The 25,296-nt window shown below is 46.6% G+C and overlaps 1 protein-coding gene across 1 annotated transcript in view; it reads left to right on the top strand.

The window, feature by feature from the left end:
- LOC134910040 (adenylosuccinate synthetase isozyme 2) overlaps positions 1-25,296 on the top strand; it is a 247,055-nt gene that overhangs the window by 88,424 nt on the left and 133,335 nt on the right. Inside the window, exons 5-6 of the mRNA XM_063917592.1 lie at positions 19,304-19,370; positions 20,271-20,378. Coding sequence (XP_063773662.1) covers positions 19,304-19,370; positions 20,271-20,378 — 175 coding nt within the window. The remainder of the gene's footprint in view (positions 1-19,303; positions 19,371-20,270; positions 20,379-25,296) is intronic.

Below are 25,296 nucleotides of genomic sequence, written 5' to 3'. Positions count from 1 at the left end.
GCTGGAAACTACCCTAAAAAGTATATACACACATACTGGTGTTATACTGCGACCAGCCATCGCCTCAGCCTGGATGTGCAGTGCTGGGGTGATCTGGTCGGATTCCCTGACTGAAAATATTGATACCCTGGATAGGGACAGTATTTTACAGACTTTAGAGCAATTAAAGGATGCTTTTCTTTATATGCGAGATGCTCAGAGGGATATTTGCACTCTGGCATCGAGAGTAAGTGCGATGTCCATATCTGCCAGAAGAAGTTTATGGACACGACAGTGGTCAGGTGATGCGGATTCCAAACGGCATATGGAAGTATTGCCGTATAAAGGGGAGGAATTATTTGGCGTCGGTCTATCGGATCTGGTGGCCACGGCAACGGCCGGGAAATCAACCTTTTTACCTCAGACCCCCTCCCAACAGAAAAAGACACCGTCTTTTCAGCCGCAGTCCTTTCGGTCCTATAAGAACAAGCGGGCAAAAGGACAGTCATATCTGCCCCGAGGCAGAGGAAAGGGTAAGAGAGGGCAGCAAGCAGCTCCTTCCCAGGAACAGAAGCCCTCCGCGGGTTCTGCAAAGCCCTCAGCATGACGCTGGGGCTTTACAAGCGGACTCAGAAACGGTGGGGGGTCGACTCAAGAATTTCAGCGCGCAGTGGGCTTGCTCACAGGTGGACCCCTGGATCCTGCAGATAATATCTCAGGGTTACAGGTTGGAATTCGAGAAGTCTCCCCCTCGCCGGTTCCTAAAGTCTGCTCTGCCAACGTCTCCCTCAGACAGGGCGACGGTATTGGAAGCCATTCACAAGCTGTATTCTCAGCAGGTGATAGTCAAGGTACCCCTCCTACAACAGGGAAAGGGGTATTATTCCACACTATTTGTGGTACCGAAGCCGGACGGCTCGGTAAGACCTATTCTAAATCTGAAATCTTTGAACCTGTACATACAAAAATTCAAGTTCAAGATGGAGTCACTCAGAGCAGTGATAGCGAATCTGGAAGAAGGGGACTTTATGGTGTCCCTGGACATCAAGGATGCTTACCTGCATGTCCCAATTTGCCCTTCACATCAAGGGTACCTCAGGTTCGTGGTGCAAAACTGTCATTATCAGTTTCAGACGCTGCCGTTTGGATTGTCCACGGCACCTCGGGTCTTTACCAAGGTAATGGCCGAAATGATGTTTCTTCTACGAAGAAAAGGCGTATTAATTATCCCTTACTTGGACGATCTCCTGATAAGGGCAAGGTCCAGAGAACAGCTGGAGGACGGAGTAGCACTAACCCAAGTAGTGCTGCAACAACACGGGTGGATTCTGAATTTCCCAAAATCTCAGTTGACCCCGACAACACGTCTGCTGTTCCTGGGAATGATTCTGGACACGGTTCAGAAAAAGGTGTTTCTTCCGGAGGAGAAAGCCAGGGAGTTATCCGAACTTGTCAGGAACCTCCTAAAACCAGGAAAAGTGTCTGTGCATCAATGCACGAGTCCTGGGAAAGATGGTGGCTTCTTAGGAAGCAATCCCATTCGGCAGATTCCACGCACGAACTTTTCAGTGGGATCTGCTGGACAAATGGTCCGGATCGCATCTGCAGATGCATCAGCGGATAACCTTATCGCCACGGACAAGGGTGTCTCTTCTGTGGTGGTTACAGAGTGCTCATCTGTTACAAGGCCGCAGATTCGGCATACAGGACTGGGTCCTGGTGACCACGGATGCCAGTCTGAGAGGCTGGGGAGCGGTCACACAGGGAAGAAACTTCCAGGGAGTATGGTCGAGCCTGGAGATGTCTCTTCACATAAATATACTGGAGCTAAGAGCGATTTACAATGCTCTAAGCCTGGCAAAACCCCTGCTTCAGGGTCGGCCGGTGTTGATCCAGTCGGACAACATCTCGGCAGTTGCCCACGTAAACAGACAGGGCGGCACAAGAAGCAGGAGAGCAATGGCAGAAGCTGCAAGGATTCTTCGCTGGGCGGAAGATCATGTGATAGCACTGTCAGCAGTGTTCATTCCGGGAGTGGACAACTGGGAAGCAGACTTCCTCAGCAGACACGATCTACACCCGGGAGAGTGGGGACTTCATCCAGAAGTCTTCCACATGATTGTGAACCGTTGGGAAAAACCAAAGGTGGATATGATGGCGTCTCGCCTCAACAAAAAACTGGACAGGTATTGCACCAGGTCAAGAGACCCTCAGGCAATAGCTGTGGACGCTCTGGTAACACCGTGGGTGTTCCAGTCAGTGTATGTGTTTCCTCCTCTGCCTCTCATACCCAAAGTACTGAGAATTATACGGCAAAGGGGAGTAAGAACGATACTCGTGGCTCCGGATTGGCCAAGAAGAACTTGGTACCCGGAACTTCAGGAGATGCTCACGGAAAATCCGTGGCCTCTACCTCTAAGACGGGACCTGATTCAGCAGGGACTGTGTCTATTCCAAGACTTACCGCGGCTGCGTTTGACGGCGTGGCGGTTGAACGCCGAATTCTAAGGGAAAAAGGCATTCCGGAAGAGGTCATCCCTACACTGGTTAAAGCCAGGAAGGAGGTGACTGCACAACATTATCACCGCATTTGGAGAAAATATGTTGCGTGGTGCGAGGCCAGGAAGGCCCCCACGGAGGAATTTCAATTGGGTCGATTCCTACATTTCCTGCAAACAGGATTGTCTATGGGCCTCAAGTTGGGGTCCATTAAGGTTCAAATTTCGGCCCTGTCGATTTTCTTCCAGAAAGAATTGGCTTCAGTTCCTGAAGTCCAGACTTTTGTAAAAGGAGTACTACATATACAGCCCCCGATTGTGCCCCCAGTGGCTCCGTGGGACCTTAATGTAGTTTTGGACTTTCTCAAATCCCATTGGTTTGAGCCACTCAAATCGGCGGATTTGAAATATCTTACATGGAAAGTAACCATGCTACTGGCCCTGGCTTCAGCCAGGAGAGTGTCAGAATTGGCGGCTTTATCGTATAAAAGCCCATATCTGATTTTCCATTCGGACAGGGCAGAACTGCGGACGCGTCCTCATTTTCTGCCTAAGGTGGTGTCAGCGTTTCACCTGAACCAGCCTATTGTGGTGCCTGCTGCTACTAGCGATTTGGAGGATTCCAAGTTGCTGGACGTTGTCAGGGCATTGAAAATATATATTTCAAGGACGGCTGGAGTCAGAAAATCTGACTCGCTGTTTATACTGTATGCACCCAACATGCTGGGTGCTCCTGCTTCTAAGCAGACGATTGCTCGTTGGATTTGTAGCACAATTCAACTTGCACATTCTGTGGCAGGCCTGCCACAGCCTAAATCTGTCAAGGCCCATTCCACAAGGAAGGTGGGCTCATCCTGGGCGGCTGCCCGAGGGGTCTCGGCATTACAACTCTGCCGAGCAGCTACGTGGTCGGGGGAGAACACGTTTGTAAAATTCTACAAATTTGATACCCTGGCTAAAGAGGACCTGGAGTTCTCTCATTCGGTGCTGCAGAGTCATCCGCACTCTCCCGCCCGTTTGGGAGCTTTGGTATAATCCCCATGGTCCTGACGGAGTCCCCAGCATCCACTAGGACGTTTAGAGAAAATAAGATTTCTCTATCGTCCTAGTGGATGCTGGGGTTCCTGAAAGGACCATGGGGAATAGCGGCTCCGCAGGAGACAGGGCACAAAAAGTAAAGCTTTCCGATCAGGTGGTGTGCACTGGCTCCTCCCTCTATGACCCTCCTCCAAGCCTCAGTTAGATTTTTGTGCCCGGCCGAGAAGGGTGCAATCTAGGTGGCTCTCCTAAAGAGCTGCTTAGAAAAGTTTAGCTTAGGTTTTTTATTTTACAGTGAGTCCTGCTGGCAACAGGATCACTGCAACGAGGGACTTAGGGGAGAAGAAGTGAACTCACCTGCGTGCAGGATGGATTGGCTTCTTGGCTACTGGACATCAGCTCCAGAGGGACGATCACAGGTACAGCCTGGATGGTCACCGGAGCCTCGCCGCCGGCCCCCTTGCAGATGCTGAAACAAGAAGAGGTCCAGAATCGGCGGCAGAAGACTCCTCAGTCTTCTAAAGGTAGCGCACAGCACTGCAGCTGTGCGCCATTTTCCTCTCAGCACACTTCACACGGCAGTCACTGAGGGTGCAGGGCGCTGGGAGGGGAGCGCCCTGGGAGGCAAATGAAAACCTATTTGGCTAAAAAATACCTCACATATAGCCTCCGGGGGCTATATGGAGATATTTAACCCCTGCCAGAATCCACTAAAGAGCGGGAGACGAGCCCGCCGAAAAAGGGGCGGGGCCTATCTCCTCAGCACACAGCGCCATTTTCCTTACACAGCTCCGCTGGTCAGGACGGCTCCCAGGTCTCTCCCCTGCACTGCACTACAGAAACAGGGTAAAACAAGAGAGGGGGGGCAAAATAGTGGCAAAAATTATATTATAAAAGCAGCTATACAGGGAGCACTTATTATAAGGCTATCCCTGTCATATATAGCGCTTTGGTGTGTGCTGGCAAACTCTCCCTCTGTCTCCCCAAAGGGCTAGTGGGGTCCTGTCTTCGTTAAGAGCATTCCCTGTGTGTCTGCTGTGTGTCGGTACGTGTGTGTCGACATGTATGAGGACGATATTGGTGTGGAGGCGGAGCAATTGCCAAATATGGGGATGTCACCTCCTAGGGGGTCGACACCAGAATGGATGCCTTTATTTATGGAATTACGGGATAGTGTCAACACGCTAAAGCAGTCGTTTGACGACATGAGACGGCCGGACAATCAATTAGTGCCTGTCCAGGCGCCTCAAACACAGTCAGGGGCTGTAAAACGCCCTTTGCCTCAGTCGGTCGACCCAGACACAGGCACTGATTCCAGTGGCGACGGTGACGAATCAACCGTATTTTCCAGTAGGGCCACACGTTATATGATTTTGGCAATGAAGGAGGCGTTACATTTAGCTGATACTACAGGTACCACTAAACAGGGTATTATGTGGGGTGTGAAAAAACTACCTATAGTTTTTCCTGAGTCAGAAGAACTAAATGAGGTGTGTGATGAAGCGTGGGTTGCCCCCGATAAAAAGATGCTAATTTCAAAGAAGTTATTGGCTTTATACCCTTTCCCGCCAGAGGTTAGGGCGCGCTGGGAAACACCTCCTAGGGTGGACAAGGCGCTCACACGCTTATCTAAACAAGTGGCGTTACCCTCTCCTGAGACGGCCGCACTTAAAGATCCAGCAGATAGGAGGATGGAAAATATCCAAAAAAGTATATACACACATACTGGTGTTATACTGCGACCAGCCATCGCCTCAGCCTGGATGTGCAGTGCTGGGGTGATCTGGTCGGATTCCCTGACTGAAAATATTGATACCCTGGATAGGGACAGTATTTTACAGACTTTAGAGCAATTAAAGGATGCTTTTCTTTATATGCGTGTTATACTACGACCAGCTATAGCGACAGCCTGGATGTGCAGTGCTGGAGTAGCTTGGTCAGAGTCCCTGATTGAAAATATTGATACCCTGGATAGGGACAATGTTTTACTGTCTTTAGAGCAAATAAAGGATGCATTTCTTTATATGCGTGATGCACAGAGGGATATCTGCACACTGGCATCACGGGTAAGTGCTATGTCCATTTCGGCCAGAAGAAGTTTATGGACGCGACAGTGGTCAGGCGATGCGGACTCAAAACGGCATATGGAAGTTTTGCCGTATAAAGGGGAGGAGTTATTTGGAGTCGGTCTATCAGATTTGGTGGCCACGGCTACAGCCGGGAAATCCACCTTTTTACCTCAAGTTACTCCCCAACAGAAAAAGACACCGACTTTTCAACCGCAGCCCTTTCGTTCCTTTAAAAACAAGAGAGCAAAGGGATATTCATATCTGCCACGAGGCAGAGGAAGGGGGAAGAGACAGCAACAGGCAGCTCCTTCCCAGGAACAGAAGCCCTCCCCCGCTTCTACAAAAGCCTCAGCATGACGCTGGGGCTTCTCAAGCGGACTCGGGGGCGGTGGGCGGTCGTCTCAAGAATTTCAGCGCGCAGTGGGCTCACTCGCAGGTAGATCCCTGGATCCTGCAGATAATATCTCAGGGATACAGGTTGGAACTAGAGACAGATCCACCTCGCCGTTTCCTGAAGTCTGCTTTACCAACGTCCCCCTCCGAAAGGGAGACGGTCTTGGAAGCCATTCACAAGCTGTACTCTCAGCAGGTGATAGTCAAGGTACCTCTTCTACAACAAGGAAAGGGGTATTATTCCACTCTATTTGTGGTACCGAAGCCGGATGGCTCGGTAAGACCTATTCTAAATCTGAAGTCCTTGAACCTGTACATAAAGAAGTTCAAGTTCAAGATGGAGTCACTCAGAGCAGTGATAGCGAACCTGGAAGAAGGGGACTTTATGGTATCCTTGGACATCAAGGATGCATACCTCCACGTTCCAATTTACCCCTCACACCAGGGGTACCTCAGGTTCGTCGTACAAAACTGTCACTATCAGTTTCAGACGCTGCCGTTCGGATTGTCCACGGCACCTCGGGTCTTTACAAAGGTAATGGCCGAGATGATGATTCTTCTTCGAAGAAAAGGCGTATTAATTATCCCATACTTGGACGATCTCCTGATAAGGGCAAGGTCCAGAGAACAGCTAGAGATGGGATTAGCACTGTCTCAAGAAGTGCTAAAACAGCACGGGTGGATTCTGAATATTCCAAAATCCCAGTTAATGCCGACAACTCGTCTGCTGTTCCTAGGGATGATTCTGGACACGGTTCAGAAAAAGGTTTTTCTCCCGGAGGAAAAAGCCAAGGAGTTATCCGAGCTTGTCAGGAACCTCCTAAAACCAGGAAAGGTGTCTGTACATCAATGCACAAGAGTCCTGGGAAAAATGGTGGCTTCTTACGAAGCAATTCCATTCGGCAGATTCCACGCAAGAATTTTCCAGAGGGATCTGTTGGACAAATGGTCAGGGTCGCATCTTCAGATGCACCAGCGGATAACCCTGTCTCCAAGGACAAGGGTATCTCTTCTGTGGTGGTTGCAGAGTGCTCATCTATTGGAGGGCCGCAGATTCGGCATACAGGATTGGATCCTGGTGACCACGGACGCCAGCCTGAGAGGCTGGGGAGCAGTCACACAAGGAAGAAACTTCCAGGGAGTCTGGACGAGCCTGGAAACGTCTCTTCACATAAACATTCTGGAACTAAGAGCAATCTACAATGCTCTAAGCCAGGCAGAACCTCTGCTTCAGGGAAAACCGGTGTTGATCCAGTCGGACAACATCACGGCAGTCGCCCATGTGAACAAACAGGGCGGCACAAGAAGCAGGAGTGCAATGGCAGAAGCTGCAAGGATTCTTCGCTGGGCAGAGAATCATGTAATAGCACTGTCAGCAGTGTTCATCCCGGGAGTGGACAACTGGGAAGCAGACTTCCTCAGCAGACACGACCTTCACCCGGGAGAGTGGGGACTTCATCCAGAAGTCTTCCACATGCTGGTAACCCGTTGGGAAAGACCAATGGTGGACATGATGGCGTCTCGCCTCAACAAAAAACTGGACAGGTATTGCGCCAGGTCAAGAGATCCGCAGGCAATAGCTGTGGACGCGCTGGTAACGCCTTGGGTGTACCAGTCGGTGTATGTGTTTCCTCCTCTGCCTCTCATACCAAAAGTATTGAGAATTATACGGCAAAGAGGCGTAAGAACGATACTAGTGGCTCCGGATTGGCCAAGAAGGACTTGGTACCCGGAACTTCAAGAGATGATCACGGAAGATCCGTGGCCTCTACCTCTAAGGAGGGACTTGCTTCAGCAGGGTCCCTGTCTGTTTCAAGACTTACCGCGGCTGCGTTTGACGGCATGGCGGTTGAACGCCGGATCCTAAAGGAAAAAGGCATGCCGGAAGAAGTCATTCCTACTTTGATTAAAGCAAGGAAGGAAGTAACCGTGCAACATTATCACCGCATTTGGCGAAAATATGTTGCGTGGTGCGAGGATCGGAGTGCTCCGACGGAGGAATTTCAACTGGGTCGATTCCTACATTTCCTGCAATCAGGATTGTCTATGGGTCTCAAATTGGGATCTATTAAGGTTCAAATTTCGGCCCTGTCGATTTTCTTCCAGAAAGAATTGGCTTCAGTCCCTGAAGTCCAGACTTTTGTTAAGGGAGTGCTGCATATACAGCCTCCTGTGGTGCCTCCAGTGGCACCGTGGGATCTCAATGTGGTTTTGGACTTTCTAAAATCTCATTGGTTTGAACCACTAAAAAATGTGGATTTGAAATATCTCACATGGAAAGTGACCATGCTACTAGCCCTGGCTTCGGCCAGGAGAGTGTCAGAACTGGCAGCTTTATCTTACAAAAGCCCATATCTGATTTTCCATTCGGACAGGGCGGAACTGCGGACTCGTCCGCATTTTCTCCCTAAGGTGGTGTCAGCATTTCATCTGAACCAGCCTATTGTAGTGCCTGCGGCTACAAGTGACTTGGAGGACTCCAAGTTACTGGACGTTGTCAGAGCATTGAAAATATATATTGCAAGGACAGCTGGAGTCAGAAAATCTGACTCGTTGTTTATATTGTATGCACCCAACAAGATGGGTGCTCCTGCGTCTAAGCAGACGATTGCTCGTTGGATCTGTAGCACAATCCAACTTGCACATTCTGTGGCAGGCCTGCCACAGCCTAAATCTGTAAAGGCCCACTCCACAAGGAAGGTGGGCTCATCTTGGGCGGCTGCCCGAGGGGTCTCGGCATTACAACTTTGCCGAGCAGCTACGTGGTCAGGGGAGAACACGTTTGTAAAATTTTACAAATTTGATACTCTGGCTAAGGAGGACCTGGAGTTCTCTCATTCGGTGCTGCAGAGTCATCCGCACTCTCCCGCCCGTTTGGGAGCTTTGGTATAATCCCCATGGTCCTTTCAGGAACCCCAGCATCCACTAGGACGATAGAGAAAATAAGAATTTACTTACCGATAATTCTATTTCTCGGAGTCCGTAGTGGATGCTGGGCGCCCATCCCAAGTGCGGATTATCTGCAATAATTGTACATAGTTATTGTTAACTAATTCGGGTTATTGTTGTAGGGAGCCATCTTTCAGAGGCTCCTCTGTTATCATACTGTTAACTGGGTTTAGATCACAAGTTGTACGGTGTGATTGGTGTGGCTGGTATGAGTCTTACCCGGGATTCAAAATTCCTCCCTTATTGTGTACGCTCGTCCGGGCACAGTACCTAACTGAGGCTTGGAGGAGGGTCATAGGGGGAGGAGCCAGTGCACACCACCTGATCGGAAAGCTTTACTTTTTGTGCCCTGTCTCCTGCGGAGCCGCTATTCCCCATGGTCCTTTCAGGAACCCCAGCATCCACTACAGACTCCGAGAAATAGAATTATCGGTAAGTAAATTCTTATTTTTACTTACCGATAAATCTATTTCTCGTAGTCCGTAGTGGATGCTGGGCGCCCATCCCAAGTGCGGATTGTCTGCAATACTTGTACATAGTTATTGTTACAAAAAAATCGTGTTGTTCTTGTTGTGAGCCGTCTGTTCAGAGGCTCCTACGTTGTCATACTGTTAACTGGGTTCAGATCACAAGTTGTACGGTGTGATTGGTGTGGCTGGTATGAGTCTTACCCGGGATTCAAAATTCTTCCTTATTGTGTACGCTCGTCCGGGCACAGTATCCTAACTGAGGCTTGGAGGAGGGTCATAGGGGGAGGAGCCAGTGCACACCACCTGATCCTAAAGCTTTATTTTTGTGCCCTGTCTCCTGCGGAGCCGCTAATCCCCATGGTCCTGACGGAGTCCCCAGCATCCACTACGGACTACGAGAAATAGATTTATCGGTAAGTAAAATCTTATTATTTTCATGGGTGCATGGGAAGACCGTTATATATGGTCTGAGAATGCACATGGGGCGAACCTAGTGTCCTGGCATAGATCTATAGAGGACATTCTGTTTATATGGGAGGGAGGAAGAGACTCTCTGGATTTATTTTGTTCTTATCTTAATGATAATGAAAACCACATAAAATTAACATTCGATGCGAGTCAAAAAGAGGTTAACTTTTTAGACCTCACAATTTATGTGGATGAGGGATTTATTAAAACTAAAACCTTCATCAAACCCACTGACTCTAGATCTTATATTAATAAGCTCAGTTGCCATCATGAAAATTGGCTGAATAGTGTCCCGGTCGGTCAGTTTAAAAGACTGAAGCGGAACTGTTCGGATCAGTCAGTTTTCATGGCACAAGCATCCGCAATGGAGGAATGTTTTGTTAACTGTGGATATGATGAAGACTCCATCAGAAAATTATTAAAGGATGTCTCTAAATTGGATAGAACTGATTTGCTAATGCCTAAAAGAGATAAAAGTAATGATTCAGATGATAGATATAACTGGGCCTTTATTTCTGATTACTCTTCGCAGCACAGGAAGGTCCAAAATATTTTAAAGAAACATTGGTCGATTCTAAAAAAAAAAAAAGACCCCATTATTGGAGCTGATTTACCTGAGAAACCTGTGTGTATATACAGAAAGGCTCCTAATCTAAAGTCCAGATTGGTCCATAGCTTTCACCAAGTGAATCCAATAGGACCAATAATAACATCTGAGTGCTTAAACAGATGTGGATCCTGTATAGCATGTAAAAGTATAATCAATACCTTTGGAAATAAAAAGACACAGGTAATTATCAATGGAAGGAAGTGCACTATAAAAGAATTTGTGATCTGTCATTCCATGAATGTCATTTATTGTATGGAGTGCAGTTGTAACAAGTTCTATATAGGATGCACCAGTAGGGCTCCAAAAGTTAGAATAGGAGAGCATCTCCGAAATATTAAAAGAGGATTGGAGACCCATGCTTTGTCTGCACATTTTAAAAAGGTACATAGCTGTAATCCTAAAGAAATCAAGAATTTTTTATGCACTGAAGCGTATCAAACCAAATGCTAGAGGAGGAGATCCGCAGAGGCAATTGGCAAGGATGGAAATGCAGACCATATTTAGATTCAAAACCTTAGAACCTGGGGGATTGAATAAAGATTTTGAAACCAAATGGTTTCTTTAAATTTCTCATCAAATACACTGTTTAAGTTTGTCTTGCATTTTAATTGCGCATTTTAAATTGATTTTAATCTTTGTTTCTTATTTTTATTTACATGTATTTTTTGGGCCACAATAAAATGGCGCTGAATGTAGTACGGAATGCTAATCAGTAGCCATAGTTGGTGAGTCTCTGGAGCTCTCCAAATCCCGATGACGGCGGCTACAAATGTGAAACGAGCAATGGTTGCTATGGACACCAACCATAAATATCTCGCCCTCGAGTCGCGGGAGCGGTATATCGCGAGATCGAGAGCAATGACAGCGCCGTCGTCACTTCCTGTTATAAGATGGGACAGGAAGTTAAAGCTTTGACGTCATCGGACATACTTTCGCCCTTAGGAGAGAGGAATGTTTACGGCACGGACTATTGCCGACGACTTCCGTTACGTCACGTCCGGGGAGCGGAGTATGATCGTCAAGGCGGGAAATGGACTTATCCAGGGCCAAAAGGGAATATACGAAATGGATTTTTTCCATATGATGTGGCATTCAATGTACATAGGATGTTTAGTAATTAGGTAATCCATGTCTGGCATTAGGTACTAGAGAAAGGTAATTGAGATGGGGATAAATACCTCGGTCGTCTTGCTACAACCTACACCTTGAAAAAGATAACATCCAGTTATCGAAACGCGTTGATGGAGGTAGCAGGGGACACGTGGCGCTCTCACCTGGCCGTTTATGACGACTCCTGGGGACGCCTGGTTGTATTTCATATAACAAACGCTGCTGTCTACTATTATTGGTAGACCATTTCGTCTGGTGAGAACCCATCTGTCAAAGGGGTTTTATTGTATGTTGTATGTGGGAATAAATTTTAAATGGTATAACACTATTTGAGATACATTTTATCCACATGTACTGCGGTTGATGTAATAAGGAGGATATCGATAAAGAACCATAGAAAGCACGGATGGTGATCCGCCCCCATAATGCGCAATTGTCTACTACGGTAGACTACCATTTCTGGTACGAGTCTGGGCTTCCCCTTACACATCTAAATTAATTGTCGTAACAATATTACGCTATGTTGGTGCTTTTTTCATTTTAAAAGGTGGAATATTTTCCAAGTGTTTTGAGAGATTGAACACCACTGGGTTCTTTTGAAAGCGCCTGAGAATCAGGGTGGTAACCATTTCTATTTTGTCCATTTAAAGTGTGTGTGACACTTTCTCTACCACTTATTTTCTTGGGCTGCTTTGTTGTGGCGCACAGTTTGTGTTCTATTTTCTTTTTAATCTTGTACTCCGTCTGCAAGCTTGAATGTTTTTGTTCATATTTTGAAGAAGGGGGAGATGTAAGAAGATGTAAAATGTATGTGCGCTATAACCAGTGTTATTTGACACTTACATTGAACCTCAGTGTGTATGAAAGCAGGTAATTGTAGAGAAAAATCACTTTTCTCTATTTAATCTGCAAACCTCTAACCATTTCATCGTCCCTGTTCTATGGCGATGAAAAATAATCAGATGTTATTAAAAAAACCAAAATCCAGTGCATGTTTGTGGCCGGTATGTGTGCTAACCTGAACTCTGGCGGTTGAGATATTAGTACATCTCTGTGTTATTGCTGGCTGCTCCACCTCTTATTGAGCTGTATATTAAGTGCTGCTATAGTACATCTCCCTGTAAATCCCCATGCTTTTATTTACTAGATACTCATATATTTGCCGTACGCTAATGTTTTGTTCCGCTAACAAGTCTTTTTGTTTTCTTTATGTGTATATAAATATATTGCTATGTACAATATGAGTAATTCCAAGCATGGTCATACCTCTTTTAGTGGGTTCACTACGATATGACGGCGGTCGGGCTCCCGGCGACCAGCATACCGGCGCCGGGAGCCCGACCGCCGGCTTACCGACAGTGTGGCGAGCGCAAATGAGCCCCTTGCGGGCTCGCTGTGCTCGCCACGCTACGGGCGCCATGCTATTTTCTCTAACGTCCTAAGTGGATGCTGGGGACTCCGTAAGGTCCATGGGGATTAGCGGCTCCGCAGGAGACTGGGCACAACTAAAGAAAGCTTTAGGACTACCTGGTGTGCACTGGCTCCTCCCACTAAGACCCTCCTCCAGACCTCAGTTAGATTTTTGTGCCCGGCTGAGCTGGATGCACACCAGGGGCTCTCCTGAGCACCTAGAAAGAAAGTATATTTAGGTTTTTTATTTTCAGTAAGATCTGCTGGCAACAGACTCACTGCAGCGAGGGACTAAGGGGAGAAGAAGCGAACCTACCTAACAGGTGGTAGTTTGGGCTTCTTAGGCTACTGGACACCATTAGCTCCAGAGGGATCAACCGCAGGACCCGACCTTGGTGTTCGTTCCCGGAGCCGCGCCGCCGTCCCCCTTACAGAGCCAGAAGCACGAAGAGGTCCGGAAAATCGGCGGCAGAAGACTTCGGTCTTCACCAAGGTAGCGCACTACCTGCACTACTGCAGCTGTGCGCCATTGCTCCTCATGTACACCTCACACTTCGGTCACTGATGGGTGCAGGGCGCTGAAGGGGGGTCGCACTGAGGGCAATAAATAACACCTTGGCTGGCAAATATACATCATATATAGTCCCAGAGGCTATATAGATGAAAAATTACCCCTGCCAGTATTACAGAAAAAGCGGGAGAAAGTCTGTCGAAAAGGGGGCGGGGCTTCTCCCTCAGCACACTGGCGCCTTTTTCTCTTCACAGTGCAGCTGGAAGACAGCTCCCCAGGCTCTCCCCTGTAGTTTTCAGGCTCAAAGGGTTAAAAAGAGAGGGGGGGCACTAAATTTAGGCGCAATATATGTATACAAGCAGCTATTTGGGGAAAAATCACTCAGTTATAGTGTTAATCCCTTTATTATATAGCGCTCTGGTGTGTGCTGGCATACTCTCTCTCGGTCTCCCCAAAGGACTTTGTGGGGTCCTGTCCTCAGTCAGAGCATTCCCTGTGTGTGTGCGGTGTGTCGGTACGGCTGTGTCGACATGTTGGATGAGGAAGGTTACGTGGAGGCGGAGCAGAGGCCGATAAATGGGATGTCGCCCCCTGTGGGGCTGACACCAGAGTGGATGGATAGGAGGAAGGTATTAACCGACAGTGTCAACTCCTTACATAAAAGGCTGGATGACGTAACAGCTGTGGGACAGCCGGCTTCTCAGCCCGCGTCTGCCCAGGCGTCTCAAAGGCCATCAGGGGCTCAAACAACGCCCGTTACCTCAGATGGCAGACACAGATGTCGACACGGAGTCTGACTCCAGTGTCGACGAGGTTGAGACATATACACAATCCACTAGGAACATCCGTTACATGATCTCGGCAATGAAAAAATGTGTTACGCATTTTCTGACATGAACCCAAGTACCACATAAAAGGGGTTTTATTTTTGGGGAGAAAAAGCAGCCAGTGTTTTGTTCCCCCATCAGATGAATGAATGAAGTGTGTAAAGAAGCGTGGTTTCCCCCGATAAGAAACTGGTAATTTCTAAAAAGTTACTGATGGCGTACCCTTTCCCGCCAGAGGATAGGTCACGTTGGGAGATATCCCTTAGGGTGGATAAGGCGCTCACACGTTTGTCAAAAGGTGGCACTGCCGTCTTAGGATACGGCCACCTTGAAGGAACCTGCTGATAAAAAGCAGGAGGCGATCCTGAAGTCTGTATTTACACACTCAGGTTATATACTGAAACCTGCAATTGCCTCAGCATAAATAGTGCTGCTGCAGCGTGGTCTGACACCCTGTCAGATAATATTAATACGCTAAGACAGGGATAATATTTTGCTAACATTGAGCATATTTAAGACGTTGTCTTATATATAAAGGATGCACAGAGGGATATTTGCCGGCTGGCATCCAGAATTAATGCAATGTCCATTCTGCCAGGAGGGTAGTAGAAACCCGGCAGTGGACAGGTGATGCTGCATTTAAAAGGCACATGGAGATTCTGCCTTATAAGGGTGAGGAATTGTTTGGGGATGGTCTCTGGGACCTCGTATCCACAGCAACAGCTGGGAAGAAAACTTTTTACCTCAGGTTTCCTCACAAAAGCCTAAGAAAGCACCGTATTTTCAGGTACAGTCCTTTCGGCTTCAGAAAAGCAAGCGGGTCAAAGGCGCTTCCTTTCTGCACAGAGACAAGGGAAGAAGGAAAAAGCTGCACCAGTCAGCCAGTTCCAGGATCAAATATCTTCCCTCGCTTCCTCTGAGTCCACCGCATGACGCTGGGGCTCCACAGGTGGAGACAGGTGCGGTGGGGGTGCGTCTCGGGAACTGCAGGGATCAGTGGGCTTGCCCACAGGTTCTGCAAGTAGTATCACAGGGATACAGGCTGGAGTTCGAGATGACTCGCCGTTGCCTCACATCAGCCTTGCCTGCTGCCCTCGGAGAAAGGTAGTACTGGCGGCAATTCACAAGCTGTACTTCCAGCAGGTGAAATCAAGGTACCCCTCCTTCAACAAGGCCGGGGTTACTATTCCAAAATGTTGTGGTACCGAAACCAGACTGTTCGGTGAGACCCATTCTAACTTTGAAATCCTTATACACTTATATACGAAGGTTCAAGTTAAAAATGGAATCGCTCAGGGCGATTATTGCAAGCCTGGAAAATTTCAGGGTATCACTGGACATCAAGGATACTTACCTGCATGTCCCTATTTACCCTCGTCACCAGGTGTACCTCAAAATTGTGGTACAGGATTGTCATTACCAATTCCAGACGTTGCCGTTGGTCTGTCCCCGACACCGAGGGTATTTACCAAGGTAATGGCCGAAGTACTTATCCCGTACTTGGACGATCTCCTTCTAAAGGCGAGGTCCAGGGAGCAGTTGTTCGTCGGAGTAGCACTATCTCGGGAAGTGCTACAACAGCACGGCTGGATTCTGAACTGTTCCTGGGTATGGTTCTGGACACAGAACAGGATAAAATGGGTTTCTCCCGGAGGAGAAGTCCAAGGAGTTGGCGTCTCTAGACAGAGACCTCCTAATACAAATACAGGTATCGGTGCATCTATGCACGCGAGCCTTGGGAAAGATGGTAGCTTCTTACGAAAAATTTCCATTCGCCAAGTCCCATGCAAGGATCTTCCAGTGGGATCTGTTGGACAAGTGGTCCGGGTCGCATCCTCAGATGCATCGGCGGATAACCCTGTCTCCAAGGGCCAGGGTGTCGCTATGGTGGTGACTGCAGAGTGCTCATCTTCTAGGGGGCCGCAGATTCGGCATACAGGACTGGGTCCTGGTGACCACGGATGCCAGCCTTCCAGGCTGGGGGGCAGTCTCACTCAGGGAAGAAACTTTCAAGGCCTATGGAAAAGTCAGGAGACTTCCCTACACATAAATGTTCTGGAACTATGGGCCATTTACAATGCCATAAGTCAGGCTAGACCCCTGCTTCAACACCGGCCGGTGCTGATCCAGTCAGACAACATCACGGCGGTCGCTCATGTAAACCGACAGGGCGGCACAAGAAGCAGGATGGCGATGGCAGAAGCCACAAGGATTCTCCGATGGGCGGAAAATCATGTGTTAGCACTGTCAGCAGTGTTCATTCCCGGAGTGGACAACTGAGAAGCAGACTTTCTCAGCAGACACGACCTCCACCCGAGAGAGTGGGGACTTCATCCAGAAGTCTTCCAAATGATTGTACACCGTGGGGAAAGGCCACAGGTGGACAGGATGGCGTCCCGCCTCAACAAAAAGCTACAAAGATATTGCGCCAGGTCAAGGGACCCTCAGGCGATAGCTGTGGACGCTCTGGTAACACCGTAAGTGTACCAGTCGGTGTATGTGTTCCCTTCTCTGCCTCTCATACCCAGGGTAATGAGAATAATAAGAAGGAGAGGAGTAAGAACTATACTCATTGTTCCGGGTGGCCAAGAAGAGCTTGGTACCCAGAACTCCAAGAAATGATCTCAGAGGACCCATGGCCTCTGCCGCTCAGACAGGACCTGCTGCAGCAGGGGGCCTGTCTGTTCCAAGACGTACCGCGGCTGCGTTTGACGGCATGGCGGTTGAACGCCGGATCCTGAAGGAAAAGGGCATTCCGGAGGAAGTTATCCCTACGCTATTTAAAGCTAGGAAAGAAGTGAACGCAAACCATTATCACCGCATATGGTGGAAATATGTTGCGTGCTGTGAGGCCAGGAAGGCCCCAAAGGAGAAATTTCAGCTAGGTCGATTTCTGCACTACCTACAGTCAGAGGTGACTATGGGCCTAAAATTGGGTTCCATGAAGGTCCAGATTTCGGCTCTATCGATTTTTCTTCCAAAATAGAACTGGCTTCACTGCCTGAAGTTCGGACTTTTGTTAAGGGAGTGCTGCATAGTCAGCCCCCGTTTGTGCCTCAAGTGGCACCGTGGGATCTCAACGTGGTGTTGGATTTCCTGAAGTCGCATTGGGTTGAGCCACTTAAATCCGTGGAGCTACAATACCTCACGTGGAAGGTGGTCATGCTGTGAGCCGTGGCGTCGGCCAGGCGTGTATCAGAATTGGCGGCTTTGTCATACAAAAGCCCTTATCTGTATTTTATATGGATAAGGCGGAATTGAGGACTCGTTCCCAATTCCTTCCTAAGGTGGTATCAGTTTTTCATGTGAACCAACCTATTGTGGTGCCTGTGGCTACTTGGGACTTGGAGGATTCCAAGTTTCTGGACGTAGTCAGGGCCCTGGAAAGTATATGTTTCCAGGACGGCTGGAGTCAGGAAAACTGACTCGCTATTTATCCTGTATGCACCCAACAAGCTGGGTGCTCCTGCTTCTAAGCAGACTATTGCTCGCTGGATCTGTAGCACGATTCAATTTGCACATTCTGCGGCTGTAATGCCGCACCCTAAATCTGTGAAAGCCCATTCCACGAGGAAAGTGGGCTCTTCTTGGGCGGCTGCCCGAGGGGTCTCTGCTTTACAAATTTGCCGAGCTGTTACTTGGTCGGGTTAAAACACTCTTGCAAGAGTCTACAAGTTTGATACCCTGGCTGAGGAGGACCTAGAGTTTGCTCATTCGGTGCTGCCGAGTCATCCGCACTCTCCCGCCCGTTTGGGAGCTTTGGTATAATCCCCATGGTCCTTACGGAGTCCCCAGCATCCACTTAGGACGTTAGAGAAAATAAGATTTTACTCACCGGTAAATCTATTTCTCGTAGTCCGTAGTGGATGCTGGGCGCCCATCCCAAGTGCGGATTGTCTGCAATACTTGTATATAGTTATTGCCTAACTAAAGGGTTATTTTTGAGAGGCTCAGTTGTTATCATACTGTTAACTGGGTATAGTATCACGAGTTATAGGGTGTGGCTGGTATGAGTCTTACCCGGGATTCAAAATCCTTCCTTATTGTGTCAGCTCTTCCGGGCACAGTATCCTAACTGAGGTCTGGAGGAGGGTCTTAGTGGGAGGAGCCAGTGCACACCAGGTAGTCCTAAAGCTTTCTTTAGTTGTGCCCAGTCTCCTGCGGAGCCGCTAATCCCCATGGTCCTTAGGGAGTCCCCAGCATCCACTACGGACTACGAGAAATAGATTTACCGGTGAGTAAAATCTTATTTTATCCTCCCTCCAGGGGGGTCGTGGACCCCCACGAGGGAGAATAAGTGTCAGTATGCCGGCTGTCGGGATCCCGGCGCCGGTATACTGTGCGCCGGGATCCCGTCAGTCGGCATACTGAAGACCACCCTCATTTGGTATATTTACACATGAGGCCCCTAGTGAGAATGTGTTTGTATTTTATAGCCACTGGTATTTATTACATCATGCTTGTGGACATACTGTAGGGCTTGATTCAGAGATGGCCGCGAATGTATTTGTGCTCAGAGGATGTGTGAGAATATGCTAATGCTGTAGCCCCCTGGAAATGTATTGAGACACCCACCGGCAGCTTTGCAGATCCCAGCCACTACATACAAACACGCAGCAGTGGTCAGATACTTGGATAATCGACCATCTGAGTAACCCTATGCTTGTGCAGGATCTGAGACGCTGGCACCATGTTTTCTGTGTATGGAATTGCAGATGTGTTTTGAGACATGCCCTGAAAACGGCACAACAGGTCTGCATTTTTGCAGACATTCCCCCCCTTACCTTCCCCAAACCGCCTTGACTGTCAATCGCTTTGTGAGGGAATCCTCACAGCGAGTGAGCACATTACTACCGTGGCGCATGCGCAGCGTGACCGATAATTTACTTTACTTTCATACATCTCTGAATAAGCCCCATAATCTGTGCACCTTTCACTCTGTCTACTTAAGTAATTTTCCTTGTTCCCCAGTGTTTGACTTCCATCAAGCTGCAGATGGCATCCAGGAACAGCAGAGGCAAGAACAAGCTGGGAAGAAGTATGTATACTGCTAAACACATTATGTTTTATATAGCACATATAGTTTAGCGATATGTAAGTGGACAAAATATTTTTTATAAGGCACAGGCGGATACATCTTCATGGGACTAGAATTTGAGGCTCAGGTAGTGTATTGAAGTTAAAGCAGATTCACCGCAATCTGCTTCATGTTTCTTTTTAGTTTAAGATCCCGCCATCATATCTGACAGATAGGTAGATCAGTGGCTCTTCAGCAGTGTTCCAAGTGTAATGCATCAGAAAATTTTAAGTGATGTGGCAAAATTCTTTAATAAACTCTTAGGGGCATATTCACATTGCGATATTTGAATACATTGCAGGGATGTATAAAATATCACATGCAGGGACAGCGCTTGCGAGAAAGCTCTGTCCTTGTGAATTCTCTCCCGGCAGCCATCAGGGTATTTTTCGCCAAAAAAAATAAAAAATACCATGAAACTGTGACCGTGCATGCGCCGCAGACTACACCGCCCCTCCCCCCAAAAAGATGAGGTGTCGACCATTGTCCTTGCTGACCTTGTATATAATGACTCTAGATCTTCTATACCACACCCCTTTTTCACTTTATTTTAGTAAAAATATTTTTGATAGATATGCCTGTTAATATACTTTTTGCTTACGGTGTATTCTACACATTTTAACTTGAATTGGGAACAACAAAAATCAGCTATTCATTTGAAACACTTGTGTTCTTATTTTTTATTACAATATTTAGCACCATTTTGAAAATTTAATGTGGCATTGATGTAATTTTGCCTACTTGCATATTTAAAAATTACTTTTAAATATCTGTTTGCAGCTTTTAATTCAGAAGTTTACTTGCTAACATACAGTAATCACTACAGATTCTTTGTTTTTGTTTTTTATATTTTTGTTTTAGTTTGGGAACTACAAAAAAGGGCATTGGACCAGTGTATTCTTCCAAAGCTGCAAGAAGTGGCCTTAGGATGTGTGATCTTGTATCAGATTTCAATGAATTCTCTAAAAGGTTTGTACAAAAAGATTTGTATGTGAAATTTAAAACCAATCTATACTCGTCAATATTTTGGTCCTAAATTCACATGTAGGTATTAAGGTTACAGTGAACTTGAATAAACCTTTTTAATGGCAGCAAGAAACAAATGCTGCCATCACAACTTGTAATGCCGCCATTCACACCTCTTTTACACAAGTGTATAAACGCAAAACATGGAATGCCGCAGATAGTTGGATCTTTCATCTAAAACAGTGGTTCCCATGTATCGCTGTATACAGATATACACATAGACAGACACAATGCATTATGGCAGGTGCATCTCACGAATCAATACGCCACATTTGGGTCCCAGAATTTGATAGAGAGTTGCTATTTTCAATTTCATTCTGATCATGGTTTTGTTTTGTGCTGGTGAATATAGTCCTGTTTCTTAACATGCCATTACGTTACTAAGGGGGATATTTAATGAACATAATTATCTAAGAAAAAAGAAATCTCTTTTTCCAGTGGCAGTTGCAGAGCAGCCCAAAATTCAGAAAGGGGAGCCACACCAACAGCCACCCCAAACATTGCTGACCGGGACTCCCTGGTAGTTGGTGTGGCCCCCTTTTCTAAATTTTGGACTGCGCTGCAACTGCCACTGGACAAGAGATATTTATTTATTTTTTATGTAATTATGTTTATTTAATATCCCTTATGACTTTGAATACTATCGTTTGAACAGTGGCAGTATATTTTGTAAAGCTGTGCAGCAATTATTCTGGTGGTTTGGCAGCAGTAAAGTGGGATCTAGTAGTAGGACAAGGCAGCTCATGCTAAAAATATTTAGTATTCATAATAATGAGGTTATTGTGCAAAATGTCTCACAACCGCACCATTTACTAAATACTTATAGAAAAATCAGGCAACCTATTGTTGTGTTCGATTTTAATGACTTGTCACTTCATTTTGCTGATATATTTAGCTGAACACGATGACTAAAATCAGCAATGAATTTTTTTTTTCTTTTTTTTTTTTTTTAACTAGCGGCATTTCAAAGAATAGGGGAACAATAACCCTTCTCATTTGTGTTTGTGTATATAATAAATAACAGAAAGGCACTCAAGAAATATATTAAGAAATTCTGCTGCCTGCGGAATTAACTCATACATGGCTATCATGTTGAAAATACACTTTTTTTTTATTATATTGCTCAAGAGGCTGCATCTCCTCACTTTTTCCTCATCTGTAGGGTGCACGTTGGCAGCTGGAGCAGCAATATATAGAATAAATGATTGGCACTCCAAAATTTTGATTAGAATGAAGTGTATTTTTCATCATTCTTATGTTGTGTTCCCAACACTCTATCTTCATGTTCTTGATAAAAGACCTTTATCAGAACTGAAACATCATAATAAAGATGACCTTCAGTTTTCCTTGAAACTTAGGGAGTTATCCTATTAGCCGTGAAGCAGTTTAGGCCAGTAAAAGCGACTGGATATTGTAATTGAAGACCGATGGTTATGGCGGTATCCAATTAGAGGTTTTTATAAGCCAAAATTGGACCAGCGATCGTGCGATAATCCATGGGATCGGAGATAAGTCCCCCATCCCATGTGTTTTTGCATCTTCGGCAGCACGTTATAGAGGATTAGGCTTCAGGTGCCTGATTCACCCGAAGCATAATCCCGATAAGTGCTGGCATTGGGAGAAAACTGTCTGCATTGGGGCAAATAGGATTGCCCCTGGCGATCCTAGTAGCAGCGGGAAAGTACTGCTGCTAATAGGATACCACCCTTAGACATTTATTCTGTATATTATTATTCTAGCTGTCATGTATGCAGCCCACAAGATGCAGTGAGCTACATTTGCGTTTGTGAAATAAAGTATAATTAGAATTTCTTCTTGTCATGGATATGAAAACATGGGATAATTCCCACGCTGAGTAGAGACAGGAAAAACACTCTGGATGATGTAGATTGTGACTCTGTTCTCTATCTTTGCTTATGGTGTGTGTTTTCTCTGAGATGAGTGTTCGTGTACAGTGTTGATTCTCTAGCTCAGTGGATTACTTATTCACGACCAGTCTGGTTGGTACCTGTGACGCACCTCAGGGATTACAAACAACAAGGCAGGCTCATTGGTGACACTAGTTTATACTTCCAAATAGCAAATGTGGAGGAGTTCTGTACTAGGAAGTGTCGGGAAGTCACTTCAGGCTTGTACTCTGCTTCTGCTCTGACAAGGGCTGGGGATGGTAAACTCTGATTATGGAGTGGCTTTATGTGTGAATTGTATACACTTTGCCAAAAAAAGTACAGTTTATCCTCCTGAAAAAAATTACACCTTTGTATTTCCTGGCTGGGGATGTCAATGCATAGATTTATTTTTTTTATTTTTTTATTTTCAGAAAGGAATATTTATATGCTAAATGGGCAAAAGAAACCCAGATCACATACTGTATGTGTGGTCCTAGATGATGTACATACAAATAGTAGTTCTAGTACATCGTGTTATTGAAAGTCTAATTCATAAACTTGAATGGATGATCTCTCGTCTGTTTTAATATGAACTTTATATAACCCTTTCAGTATGAAGACGCTTCCACTATTCCAGTAGATAAAGAATCCTATATATTAGAAAGAGGAAATCTAGTTTAAAATTGTAATATTCTGCAGCGGGGTACACTTGGATTCCACAGGGAATACATCGGGGTGTGGAGTTGGATCTTGATCCGAGGCACCAACAAGCTAAAGCTTTGACTGTTCCCAGGATGCACTGCCTCCTCTATTACCCCACCTCCAGGCACTGGAGCTCAGTTTGTAAGTTGGTGCTTGCAGAGCAGGCCACTAACAGGGGGGCTGCGCTACGCAGCCCTGAAAAGAGCTTTTTAAGAAGACTTCAAGGGCCGCAGCACTTTATATGTCATTGTGACATACTGTAATGCGGCTTCATCACCTCCCCAGCAGCGCTGCATACTCCCGCGGCTGGGTTCCCAGGTATTTGCAGCGGAGGCGCACCGGTCACCAGGCACACCACCACTGACGCTCTCCAGGATAGCGAGGCTGCACATCAGGGAGGAGGCAAGAGGGTCCCCCAGGTGGGACCCGCTGGTGAATCGCGGTCCCAGAAGACGGACCGTGCCGCTCGCGTGAACACTTTACTGCTATCTACTGCTGGTGTTCCCTCCCTAGAGCTGCATCTCTCTCTCCCTCACTCCCTGACAGAGATTTTGCCGCCATCTTCACATAGCTGAGCTGATCTCCGGGACTGCAGGGCACTGTCTGCTCTGTAAAGCCGCCTGTCTCATCAGCGCTGTGCATTTACAGACACTTAAGTATTCTACATGTCATTTTAGACAGTGTTCGTTAAGAACAAATGTACTAAATATTCAGATAGGAGTACAAGTATTCTGTGATATACAGCCAGTATTTACTGTGCATTGTTATTCATACATATCTATATTCATGCATATCTACGTGGTTTTACTAGTCCATTGCAGTTTTATTGTTTATCTGTAATAACATCTGCATTGTACCTGTGACTGAGTGTGCCTGTAGCAGCTGTGTAGATTTCATTCTCACACTACTTGCTATCACTATATTCTGTACCCTGAGAGGCTAGGTGCGCCGGGGGGGAGGAGGAGAGAGAGAGAGAGAGAGAGAGATATTCTATGTCTATCCATCTATCTACAGATGTAGCCACTTATATCTTGACTGGCTGAGGCGTTTGTCCCGATCGAGCATACGCAGTGTAATGGGGCGTAGGGAGGCGCGCCTAGTCACAGAGAGGCGCACCTAATCGCACGGAGGCAGACAGAGCGTTTGGCGTTACCTTTACGTGTAATACCTGCGATCATCCACCAGATGTCGCTTTTTACAATCACCCCTGCGCATGCGTGTGGTCTCCCGTAAAATACAATACTGAAATATATAATAAGGACTACTTTACTAAGGCGTCTCATTACGCTGCATACGGTAAATACTCATTACGCTGCATTATTTAATACAGTAAATACTCATTACGCTGCATTATTTAATACAGTATATATGGTAGACGCAAATAGTACAGCATACAGTGTATGATCCATCTACAGTACTTTATGAATATGTGAGCGTCCAAGTCCCGCAGACAAAACAACATAAAACCAGTAGTGTACACTGTCGCAAATGGACGTGTTAGAAGTTCACTATTGCCTCTTGAGATTAGGAATTTTGTACAGTATGTTAGCGTCCTAATCCCATAGCTATTACAGCATAATCAAAACCAATGGATTTATTAATCTGTCTGCGGCGAAGTGGTGAAGTGTTCCGCTTCCTATACTCAGAGTCCTGGGTTCGATTCCTAAAGTACGAATGCATGTTAGTTTTTTCCAGACACTTTATTATTTTTTTTAATCACATAAACCAGGGCAAAGCTGCAGGAGCGGTTCTACTGTTAAGGTTCTATACACCGTACAATACACATACAATTCTGTAGCAGGGCAGACTCCTTAGAAATGGCTACCACCTATGACTCCTTGCCCCACGGAGGCCCTAGGCTACGGAGCAAGTAACAGTCCAGATTTTGTAGGCTATGGGGCAATGCTGAAGGAGCGTCACAATCCCCTAGCTAAAATACACAGGGGCGACAGGAATAAGCGAGGTCTATGCACATTACGGTACACTGGACTCGATCGCATAGCACACTGGCAAAATGGCCGCCACCCCTGAACCCCCACCACACGGCAGGCAGCGCTCGGATATGGAGTGAGAGATGGCATAAGTTTTGCAGGCTACAGGGCAATGCTGAAGGAGCGTCACAATCCCCTAGCCAAAATACACAGGGGCGATAGAGATAAGCGAGGTCTATGCACATTATGTTACACCGGGCTCGATCGCATAGCAAACTGACAAAACACAAGTTTTACATAAAGCAGGGCAAAGCTGCAGGAGAGTTTCTACTGTCAAGG

The sequence above is a fragment of the Pseudophryne corroboree genome, chromosome 4, assembly GCF_028390025.1.
Source record: "Pseudophryne corroboree isolate aPseCor3 chromosome 4, aPseCor3.hap2, whole genome shotgun sequence".
NCBI lineage: Eukaryota > Metazoa > Chordata > Amphibia > Anura > Myobatrachidae > Pseudophryne > Pseudophryne corroboree.
Note: the sequence above shows the minus strand (reverse complement) of the source record. Positions and strands in the feature narration are given on the sequence as shown.